Source organism: Myotis brandtii, unplaced genomic scaffold, assembly GCF_000412655.1.
Source record: "Myotis brandtii unplaced genomic scaffold, ASM41265v1 scaffold579, whole genome shotgun sequence".
In the NCBI taxonomy this organism is placed as follows: Eukaryota; Metazoa; Chordata; class Mammalia; order Chiroptera; family Vespertilionidae; genus Myotis; species Myotis brandtii.
The window spans coordinates 822,511-834,003 of NW_005370171.1; the positions used below are offsets into that span (position 1 = coordinate 822,511).

Genomic DNA, 11,493 nt, shown 5'->3' on the forward strand with positions numbered 1-11,493 from the left:
AGGGAACCCGCGGGGCGCGAGCTTTGGCCACATCCCGGTGTTCCTCCCGCTCCTCGCGCACTTCCCCCGCTTCCGGTTCCCACGCGCGCGTTTCTGCCCCCGGGAGCCTGCTCTCCCGAGATCGGGGAAAGCCATTTAACTGGCTACTCATTTCCTCTTCGGCACTTTCTTTTTCGGGCGGAGTCACTGCCTTTCACTCCGCCGTGTTTGTCTTCCTCCTGTTGCTTCATTCCCAGGGTCTGGCTGCTCCTTTACCAGCCCCGCGTTCGTTGGGGGACTTTTTGCTGGTAATTTCCAGGGCCAGACCCGCGCCGTAAACGTCTCCTTCCCAGGGGCTGGGCATGTTTGCTTGTAAATATGCTGTTGAATAATCTGCAGGTGGCAACATCAACAGTGACTCACTGCATTTTGCAAACACGAAAGGCATGCGTTTCGGAAAGCCAGGGCCGGGTGAATGGTTGGCCTTGTTCCGCCCGAGCTGGTAATCACTCCGGGCCTATCTCTCCGGGAACCGGCAGGCCTGCCCCATCCCGGGCCATTAAATGCATTTCGGGGCAGCCACGCCTGTGGGAACACCAGGTAAGCAGTCCTCCGCCCTCCCCTGCGGCTCCTGGAGGCCTGTTGCTGCCCAGGCACTTGCTGTGACTCAGGCTCCGTGAGGGCCGGTACCCAGCGGTCCTGTTTCCAAGTACCTGCCTGGCGGTGGGGTAGGCACACGCCTCGCCAGGGCCTCGCTGCGTCTGAAAGGCACCGGGTTTCCTCTAACTCAGGGGAGGCAGACACACCACGTCTGTGTCTGTGAGGTGGGCTTGGTGTTCACCGTACTCTGCAGGCTGCACCCCAGGAGCCTGGCTTCTCAGGGGCGCATCCCAGGGCCCCTGGCGGGGGAGGTCGCCGGGCCCACACCCCTCCGGCCCACGGCGGGCTGCTTGCCGGCGATCCTGTAGGCAGGGTGGGAAATGGACCAGAGCAGGAGCCTGGGGAAGGAGGGCCAGGAAGGGGGTGCCTGTGCTGCCTCCTGGGAAGGGCTGTTTGCTTCTAAGCGTCAGCCTGTTGGCAAGTGCACCCGCGTGTGAGCCTCCTCTCCTCTCCCGGGAAACCCACCCCCAGTGGCACTTGTACTGTGGCGGTCGGAGACTTGTCTTCCGAGCTGAGGCCCGGCCCGTGCGTGGAGGGCCATCAGGGAGTGTTCGCGATGTGAGCACAGGGCAGCTGGGGTGGACATTGTCTCCCTGGAACGGGAGGTTCAGGACTGTCCGCGCGTGGCCCCTCCGGCCTGGCCCACAGCTTTGCCGTGAATGTCTGATGTCATGAACATCTTCACCGCGGGGTGGAGTCCTGACTGTCTGGGAACTGCGTTCACTGCTCTTAGGTAGTGGGCTGCGGTCGCATGAGACTTGGGCTCTTTTGTTTGCATTGCGGGGCCACGCACACACACCCCCTCCACACACATACACCCCCTCCACACACATACACACACATACATACACACAAACATACATACACACCCCCCACACACACTACACACACACATACACATACACACACAGCCACACCCCCCCACACACACACATACACACTCACACACACCCCACACATACACATACACACACAGCCACACACACACCCCCCCACACACACAGCCACACACACCACCCCCCCCACACACACACACACACACACCGCCCCGGCTGCAGCAACTGTCCTGTTCAGGCCAAACTTGGTTTATCTTTGCCCCCACTCATCTTTGTTCCCGCCCTCAGTTATTTGGAAGCAAATCACAAACGTCGTATTGCCCTGCCTGTAAAGACTTCAATGGAAGATAAAGATTCTTTTCTTAAAACCTAACCACAGTGTCGCTATCGCACCTAAAAAGCTAATAATGATTTCTTCCTGTCAGACGCCCAGGCAGTGTTTGGATTCCCCTTCCTGCCGCGGGAATTTTTCTAAGTGTTTGGGTCCGGTGCGCACTCCGATCGGTTGGGGTCCGGGATCCGTTGGCTCCATCTCGCCTCTTTCTCTTTCGCTGAGGAGCGAGGTCGCGTCCTGTAAGTTTCCCGCGTTACAGATTGGGCTCCCGGGTGCCCGCTGGCATGTCCCTCCCCTGTCCTTCCTGTGTATTGGTTGTGGGACCTGGAGGCTTGATCAGACTGGCATTTGACGTTTTGGGCCAGAACTGCCTCCTAGCAGTGGGTGGTGTGTCTGAGGAAGCCATTGCCGAGGTCGGCCACGTCTGGTCACCCGCGCGGTGTAGCCCCTCAAGGCTCCGCTCTGCTGTGCCGGCCCTGCCCCCTGGCAGCATGCGGTGACCGACATGTCACGGATCACGGCCTCTGCACATGGACCGTGATGAACAGTCACGAATGGTAACCACCAAAGCATGTCGCTACATAAATGTTACTACGTAAATGAAAACATACAGAACATAGTTTCTTGTTGCTATTCCAACGGGTCATTGGAAGAAGATCAAATTAGTCACTGACCGTTGTACAAGGAGTTGTTAAAGCGAAATTAATTGGAAAGTGCCCTGGACTTCGTGAGGGGGCAGGTTAGCCCAGTGCCCAGCATCCCAGGGGACAGCAAGGGTGTCCCTCCCTCCCTCCCAATCCTTCCGGACGCTGTGGAGTCTAGTGTAGACCCATGTCACGGCCCTGGGCGGTGGCTGGTCCAGGACTGGGCTTGTGTGCCCAGTTGGGTTTGCACTTGGACAAGAGAGGGTGTCAGATCTGGCTGTTTCCGTGTGGAGAAAAGAGCTGTGATGAGGGAGGCTGGTCTGCCATGACGTGTTGTGACATGTGCAGACGTGTGGAGCAGGTAGGGCCACAGAAACCACAAGGGAGACGGGCTCTCAGGTGGGGCCCGTTATGACCGGAGAGGAAGAGGTTGAGCCAGAAGAGCCTTCTCTGAAGGAAGGCATGTTTGGGGGGGCGGCGTGTTCGGGGGGGTGGCATGTTCAGACAGGTGGCTGTTGGGTAGAGGAGATGGTTTGAGGCTGCAGAACGGAGAGGCTGGTGCTGTGCCCGGACAGCTGGGTCAAGACATGAAATGGCCCTGGCCAGTGGCTCAGTGGGTTGGAGCATCGTCCTGATTTGATCCCCCGTTGGGGCCTGTATGGGAGGCAACCGGTTGATGTTTCTCTCTCTCTCTCTCTCTCTCTCTCTCTCTCTCTCTCTTCAATAAAAATGTATTCTTGGATGAGGATTTTTTTTTTAATCCTCACCTGAGGGTATTTTTCCATTGATTTTTAGAGAGAGTGGAAGACAGAGGGAAAGACAGAGAGAAATATCAATGTGAGAGAAACACACCAACTGGTTGCCTCCAGCAGGCACCCTGACCAGGTCCCGGACCCGGGAGGAGCCTGCAACCGAGGTACGTGCCCTTGACCAGAATCGAGCCCGGGACCCTTCGGTCCGAGGGCCTGCGCTCTGTCCTCTGAGCCAGATGGGCTAGGGCGATTTTTTAAAAACATATGAAATGTGGCACTCTCTCTAAATAACTGCTTTTTTCTGGTTTTCTTGCTGGTTAGCAGTTCTGGTATCATAAACATTTGCTCACAGTCAGGCTGTCGTCTTGTGCACACTTACTTCGGAAGGGCTTCCCGCCGTGGCAGCTGGAGCCAGCCCATCGCCTCGGGGGTTTGAGGACGGTACCACTCTCTCCAGAGCGCAGTTCACCTGGAGATTGGGGCCTGTCACCCCACGAGGACATTTATATCGCGTTTCAGAAGCCGCAGGGTGCTGTCAGGGTGTGTGTGGAGCTGGGTGCAGAGTGGGTTCATGGCGCCCTCTGGCACGGCGGGCGGCGCGGAGAGGTGTGAGGGGCTCTGCCGTGTCCCCGTTCGCGCTTCTGAGAGACACGGCCGCGTGGCAGTGTGTGCGGAGGAGGCCAGGAGGCACCGGACGTGGACACGCAGCACTTACTCCGCTGTTCGCAAGCCTCGTGGGCGTCGGGAAGGACTTGCTAAGTTAATGACAGCCCCACTGACAGCAGCCCCTGGTTTCCATGACCACCTCCATTCCCAGCGCCTCCAGGGCAGGAGGGGGAGCCTCCTGGCAGCGGCTTTGCGGGCGGTGCTGCGGCTCCTTCTCCAGGAGCTCCTGGCCGCCTGGGCAGCTGCCGGGCGGATGGAGGGGGGACAATGGGACAGTGTGAGCAGACCTCGCCGTGTGCAGAGGGGAGCGGGAAGGCATGTGGCTGTCGCCACGAGTCCGACTGAGGCTGGGAGAGCCGTGTGTCCCCTGGTTTGCTGGGGTGGCCCCGTGGTCGCGCCCTCGGGCCTCCCGTGCCCACTCCGGCCCGTGGACCATGTGGCTGTCCTTGGACGTGGTGGGATGAGCTGGGGTGGGTCGGTCGCAGACACTTCTACTCCCACTCATGCTGCTCGCGGTGGTCCCCTCGAGGCGTCATGCCCAGGCACCCCGCAGGGGGCGGGGGTGTTTCCCGGCTCTGACTAGGACCCCTCTGCCCGCTGTCACCTGGAACGTGTCAGGCCATGCCGTCCTCCGTGTCCCCTCAGAGGACGCTCCTCCCCGATGCCCGTGTGCAGCACACGGCTGCCCTGCCCAAGGCTCGGGGCCCCTGTCCCCTCGGGCCAGGCCTGGGCTCAGCGGGGCCCCGTGTTGTGAGGTCCCCCCGCTGCCGAGGGGCACGGTCCCTGGCGCCCACCTGTGTTTATTCCCGCAGCTCGCAAGGTGTTCGGCCGGACCCGGTTGTCCCCGAAGAGCTGGGCTGGTGTGGGTTTGTGTGCTACTCTGCTAGAAAGTAGAACTGAGAGACTAGAACGTGTCCTCGCCATCCTATTCAAGAACAGCAATGACTGTGCACACCTACTTCAGAAATGACTGCTTATGAAAAGGAGCTGTTCCCCAAACACAAGTGTTTAGAAGGAGGTGCTCGTTTCCTGACAGTCTGTATGGCTGGCACCTCGTCACTGCGCTGTCCTGGATCAGCGTGTGCGTGTGTGTGTGTGTGTGTGTGTGTGTGGAGAGGGGGAGTCCTGCCCGCCAGGTAAGCGTGTGCGGGGAGAGGGGGAGTCCCGCCCGGGAAGCGTGTGCGGGGAGAGGGGGGGAGTCCTGCCCGCCAGGTAAGCGTGTGCGGGGAGAGGGGGAGTCCCGCCCGGGAAGCGTGTGCGGGGAGAGGGGGGGAGTCCTGCCCGCCAGGTAAGCGTGTGCGGGGAGAGGGGGAGTCCCGCCCGGGAAGCGTGTGCGGGGAGAGGGGGGGAGTCCTGCCCGCCAGGTAAGCGTGTGCGGGGAGAGGGGGAGTCCCGCCCGGGAAGCGTGTGCGGGGAGAGGGGGGGAGTCCTGCCCGCCAGGTAAGCGTGTGCGGGGAGAGGGGGAGTCCCGCCCGGGAAGCGTGTGCGGGGAGAGGGGGGGAGTCCTGCCCGCCAGGTAAGCGTGTGCGGGGAGAGGGGGAGTCCCGCCCGGGAAGCGTGTGCGGGGAGAGGGGGGGAGTCCTGCCCGCCAGGTAAGCGTGTGCGGGGAGAGGGGGAGTCCCGCCCGGGAAGCGTGTGCGGGGAGAGGGGGGGAGTCCTGCCCGCCAGGTAAGCGTGTGCGGGGAGAGGGGGAGTCCCGCCCGGGAAGCGTGTGCGGGGAGAGGGGGGGAGTCCTGCCCGCCAGGTAAGCGTGTGCGGGGAGAGGGGGAGTCCCGCCCGGGAAGCGTGTGCGGGGAGAGGGGGGGAGTCCTGCCCGCCAGGTAAGCGTGTGCGGGGAGAGGGGGAGTCCCGCCCGGGAAGCGTGTGCGGGGAGAGGGGGGGAGTCCTGCCCGCCAGGTAAGCGTGTGCGGGGAGAGGGGGAGTCCCGCCCGGGAAGCGTGTGCGGGGAGAGGGGGGGAGTCCTGCCCGCCAGGTAAGCGTGTGCGGGGAGAGGGGGAGTCCCGCCCGGGAAGCGTGTGCGGGGAGAGGGGGGGAGTCCTGCCCGCCAGGTAAGCGTGTGCGGGGAGAGGGGGAGTCCCGCCCGGGAAGCGTGTGCGGGGAGAGGGGGGGAGTCCTGCCCGCCAGGTAAGCGTGTGCGGGGAGAGGGGGAGTCCCGCCCGGGAAGCGTGTGCGGGGAGAGGGGGGGAGTCCTGCCCGCCAGGTAAGCGTGTGCGGGGAGAGGGGGAGTCCCGCCTCGTGAGGAGATGGAGTGCCCAGCGAGGAGCATGCGTGCCTTTTGGGCCACAACGTCTCCTTTGATGCCTCCCCCATTGGACAGCTGGTCCTTGCCGGCCGCTGCAGGGTGGACCTAAACGGCACCAGTGAGTGACCCTGGACTGCCCCCTACAGGCCGCCGCTCGGTCTTGGTTCTGAATACATCTTTTACCTGAAGGGCCAGGCCTTTCGATGTAGTTTAAGTTTTAAATTTGCTTTAAGAGCTGAGTGACACCGTACATGGAAGTGAGAAGTCACACAGAGGCTCCGCGTCTGGCTGAAGCTTGGTATTCTGTGTGTCAGCCCTGGCTAGTTCACGGGGCCTGCCCACCTGCCGATCATTTGCTATTCCCCGTAGCCAGTCCTCTCCCAGCTGGTTCCCGGAGGACACCCTGCTTTCCCTCCAGCCGCAGGTGGGGGCCAAGGGGGGGCATGGAGCCATGCCAGTCCTCGGGTGCCAGTGACTGGTGGTTTGCTGGGAAGGTGCCTCGGCGGGGATCTTCGGGAAACCTCTGCGCACGGCGCCGCTCGGGTGAGCGCAGGCAGTCGCCTCCTCCCGCTGCCTGGCTCTCCTGGACGCTCTCGCCTGCCTCCTCCCCGTGGATCGGTGCTGCACGGCGGGCGGGCTGACCTCTCTCCTCGGAAAAGGCTTTGCTTTCTGTGACTCTCTCTTCCCGAGCGGACAGGGAGACGCCGGCGTGCTCCAGCCGCCCCAGCCCTCCCAGACTCGCCTGCTCCGGCTCACAGATGTTCTGGGTTGGGGGGCAGCATATCGGACTCAAAAAGTAATTGTACAGCTTCCTGCTGGAAGTCTGAGCCCCGTTTTGTCAGCTGGCTGGTGGGCGTGCCGTGGGAGCCGAGCGACCACGCGGTGAGCTGCGGGGAGGAGGCCCTGTGAGCCGTGCGTGGTTCAGGCTCAGGCTCAGGCTGAGCGCGGGGAGGCCTCTCCAGAAATGCTTGGGCTCCAGGTGGCTGATGCCGTCACGGAGCCTCCTAGATGCTACCAGGAGCGACGGCTGGAAAGAGAGTCGGTGGAAACTAATTCCGAACCGATTTGGAAAGAACAGTCAAGTGAAACCTGATGGAGCTCATGACAGAGCAGCCGGCCGGAGCCTGTGGACAGGAAAGCTGCCCAGAGCTGCTCCTCCCTCCACCCCGGGGACTTCAGCGTCCGGCCGCTTGGCAGGGAGCTCCCCGCAGCCGGGAACAGTGACTCACCAGGCCGAGGCCAAGGAAAGCATCGCTGCTCCGGCCAGGCGCCCGCCGCCCTCTGTCGGCTGCACGCAGACCAGGCCACGGGGGGGACACGCGCTGCCTCTGCAGTGGCACTTTCTCTGCAGACCCTGGGGGGAGCAGATTCCCGGGCCTGCCCACCTGCGTTAGCCGGCAGGCCCCGTGGAGAGTCGAGATCTCCCTGCGCGGTGGTGGGGCGCTCTCGGCGCGGCCGGTCTCGGTTAGCCTGGGCGTGTGTAGATGGACTGAAGAACCCAATTTTGTTTAGTTTTTCAGTTAATCTGGGTTTAAATAGCCACGTGTGCTGCTGCCTGCGGTGCCTGTGAAGAGGGGCACGCTTGTGGGTGTCTGGGCACGCGTGTGGCCACCACCTCCGTTGGCCCCGCCACCCCGGGCACAAGTACTGTTTCTGCAGTTTCCTTCCCGGTGAGAGACTGAGCGGGGCTGGTCGGGCCTGGGCCCTGGCTGGCCCACTAGATGGAGCTGCCTGCGGGTGCCGGTGTGCGGGAGGCACCTGCGCCCCGCTCTTCCTGGAAGGCTTGTTGCTGGCTGGGCTGATCAGTCCCTTGTTTCTGTCGCTCTGAACGCAGGTCAGGTGGACTGCACATCCCGTGTCACTCCACCATCGAGTTCTGAGAGACGGCCCTGGGGTGGCAGGCGAGAGGAGGCCCTTACTGGCGTGGGGGCCCCGAGCAGCCGGGTGACGGTGTGCGTGGGTGTGGGTGGCTGTGTGGGAGCCAGCCCTCCCTCGCAGCGCGGTGCTTCTGTCCTTGCACATTGATAAAGGCCTTTTTAAGCGTGTGTGCGTGCTGGTGTGCCAGCCGTCCCGCCCGCCGTCGGCAGGGACACTGTTCGCACCGGTGGCCCTTGCCAGTGTGGCTGTCGCTGTCTGTGACTGTGGAGTGGTGTCTGCCCCTCGGGAAGCTGACTCCCGCGAGGACACCGTCGGCTCTGGAGCCAGCGCAGTGCGTTGGCGGAGTGTTTGTGTACGTGTCCAACCTCTGGCGGCAGCTGTTCTGGTGGAGAAGTGGCAGCTCCAGCATCTCGCTCGCGGGGAGTTCCAGGAGAGCGTTTCTGTCTGTGTCCAGGGCACCTTTCACATGGGCATCAGGACCCGCAGGCACCGGCTGGTGACACACACACACACACACACACACACACACACCCGCCCGCCCGCTTGCGCTCCAGGCTGCAGTTGTGTCTGCCTGCACCGGGCCTGCGGAGGGCCCAGAGGGGCAGTGCTGGTGGCAGATCCCGAAGTGGCAGCTCTCACTCCGCTCATGTGCCAGCGGCCAGAGCTGGGTCCCGGCCACTCCAGGAGGGGCCACGTGCCCAGGGAGAAGGGGGAACGTCTGGTGAACAGCTTGCCCAGCTCGGCCATGTTTAGATCCAGTCAGCAAACTACCGTCTGTGAGCCAAATGGTGCCAGCTTTTTGTTTTTATAAATAAAGTTTTATTGGAACACCGCCATGTTTACATGCTGTGTGGCTGCTTAATTGAGACACACCATGTGGCATGAAAACCCAAAATATTTACAGAAACGCTGTGCACACGCCCGATCTGTACCCCCTTCTTCTTTTTTTTTTTTATATATTTTATTGATTTTTTTTTTACAGGGAGGAAGGGAGAGGGATAGAGAGTTAGAAACATCGATGAGAGAGAAACATCCATCAGCTGCCTCCTGCACACTGCCTCCTGCACACTCCCCACTGGGGATGTGCCGGCCACCAAGGTACATGCCCTTGACCGGAATCAAACCTGGGACCCTTGAGTCCGCAGGCCAGAGCTCTATCCACTGAGCCAAACCGGGCGGCTCCCCTCCCGCTGTACCCCCTTCTTTTATGTCGACACGTTGACTGGGAGTGACCAAGGCCTTCGTGTTGCTCCTTTGTCTAGAGCAGCGGTTCTCAACCTGTGGGTCGCGACCCCTTTGGGGGTCGAACGCCCATTCCACAGGGGTCGCCTAAGACCATCGGAAAACACACATATAATTACATATTGTTTTTGTGATTAATCACTATGCTTTAATTATGTTCAATTTGGGGGGCCGCGAGACTTGCGAGGGAGCGCGAGACCCGAGGGGCGCAAGACTTGAGGGGGCCCGCGAGCCTCCGGGGGTTAGGGGCGCACGAAGTGGGAAGGTTGGAGAGGGCGTGCGGGACCCGCGAGGTCCTGAGAGTTGAGGGGTGTGAGTTCACGGGGGGCGGGGGGCGCGCTACACTCGAGGACCGCTGGGCACCCCAGCGGCGTGAAGGGCTGGGCGATTTGCGGGGACGCGCGAGGCCCGAGGGCGTGACTTTTGAGGGGGCGTGCGAGGTCCGAGCGGGACTGGGGGTCGCGAGGACTCCCCGGCGGCAGGAGCTTGGCTGGCGCTGTATGTGTGTGAGCACCTGCTGCACATCGGTGCCCAGAAGTCAGCACAGGCCTTTCTGTCTGAGATCTGATGGGAGAAGAACATCACGCTGGGGGAGCCCCCAGGTTTCCTGCATTCCTGGTGGTGCGTGTTCTGGGACTTGTACTGCGCAGTGCCTGACCGCAGAGAGGCATGTGAGCACTCAAGCGAGGCCAAGGCCTTCCAGGACTACAGCGCTGCCGCTGCCCCCAGCCCTGTGATGGGGAGCATAGCCCCCAGCGATGCAATGGCAGCTGGCCCCATGGCACCTGGCTTCTTCCAGGGCCCCCTGGGCTCCCAGCTGCCCCCCCACAACCCCAACACCCCCATGATGGGGCCTCACATTCAGCCCTTCATGTCACCGAGGTTCTCAGGGGGCCCCCGGCCCACCCTGCGGATGCCGAGTCAGCCTCCTGTGGGCCTATCTGGCTCCCTCCCGGGTGCCATGGACCCCTCCCCGCGTGTTCAGGGGCATCCGAGCATGGGCCCGATGCAGAGGGTGACTCCTCCACGGGGCATGGCCAGCGTTGGGCCCCAGAGCTATGGAAGTGGCATGGGGCCCCCACCCAACTCCCTCGCTGGCCCAGGCCTGCCCACAATGAACATGGGCCCCGGAGTGCGTGGCCCATGGGCCAGCCCCAGTGGCAACTCGATCCCCTATTCTGCCTCCTCCCCTGGCAGCTACACGGGACCTACAGGAGGTGGTGGGCCCCCTGGCACACCCATCATGCCCAGCCCTGGAGACTCCACCAACTCCAGCGAGAACATGTACACCATCATGAACCCCATGGGGCCAGGCGCTGGCAGGGCTAACGTAAGTGCGGAGTTGTGGGGTAGAGGCTGCTCTGGTGGCAGCTGGCCAGAGTCCCACACCACCCCTCTGCCACAGTTCCCACTGGGCCCAGGCCCGGAGGGCCCTATGGCAGCCATGAGCACGCTGGAACCTCACCACGTGAACGGATCTCTGGGCTCAGGCGACATGGACGGGTTGCCGAAGAGCTCCACTGGCGCCGTGGCCGGCCTGAGCACTGCCCCCGGCACCCCGCGGGATGACGGCGAGATGGCGGCCACCGGGACTTTCCTGCACCCATTCCCGAGCGAAAGTTACTCGCCTGGGATGACCATGAGCGTGTGATGGGGCAGCAGCCCCTTGCCCAGTGCTGGCCGCCTCCTCTGCCCAGAGCCCCTGCCAAGGGCCAGGGGGTAGCAACATTACAGTTATGAAGTAGCAACGAAAATAATGTTATGGTTGGGGGTCACCACAACATGAGGAACTGCATTAAAGGGTCGCGGCATTAGGAAGGTTGAGAACCGCTGGTCTAGAGAGCCCTGTGTTTTACAATGAGTTCTGTTTGCCCTCGGTGGTCTCCATGTCGATTTGGGGGGTGGCTATAAGAGGGGCTGTTCTCCGTTTCTGAAGGCTCAGTGCTCACATGCAGGAGAGATGGGCTGTGTGGGCTCATGTCTGTTTCGTTCCTTCTTTTTGTTGGGGGGGGTCTGGGCTTTGTAATTCTAATTATTTTTTTAAACTTTCCATTTTGAAAAATTTTAAGCTCCTAAAAACGTTGCAAGACGAGTACAAATAGCTCCTATGCTTCCTCTGGGCTGGCCAGATCCCCGGTCCCTCGCTGTCTGCCGTGGCTCCGCTGTCTGTGTGTGACTCGAGGGCGGGTCGGCCTTCCGCGCCCGCTCCTCAGCTCCCTGAGAGAGGACAGGTCCGCGTCCGCAGTCCCATCACGACACC

At 62.1% G+C, this 11,493-nt stretch overlaps 2 protein-coding genes across 2 annotated transcripts in view; both read left to right on the forward strand.

The window, feature by feature from the left end:
* Positions 1 to 11,493, forward strand: part of FOXK1 (forkhead box K1) — a gene marked incomplete at its 3' end in the record, with an annotated part of 66,491 nt that overhangs the window by 3,560 nt on the left and 51,438 nt on the right. The window contains exon 3 of the mRNA XM_014549991.1: positions 7,381 to 7,389. Coding sequence (XP_014405477.1) covers positions 7,381 to 7,389 — 9 coding nt within the window. The remainder of the gene's footprint in view (positions 1 to 7,380; positions 7,390 to 11,493) is intronic.
* LOC102257349 (single-stranded DNA-binding protein 4-like) lies at positions 8,638 to 10,946 on the forward strand. The gene is given in 4 exon segments (XM_014549989.1): positions 8,638 to 8,779; positions 9,716 to 10,032; positions 10,099 to 10,563; positions 10,639 to 10,946. Coding segments are annotated over 4 exon segments (1,170 nt in total). The 3' UTR covers positions 10,885 to 10,946.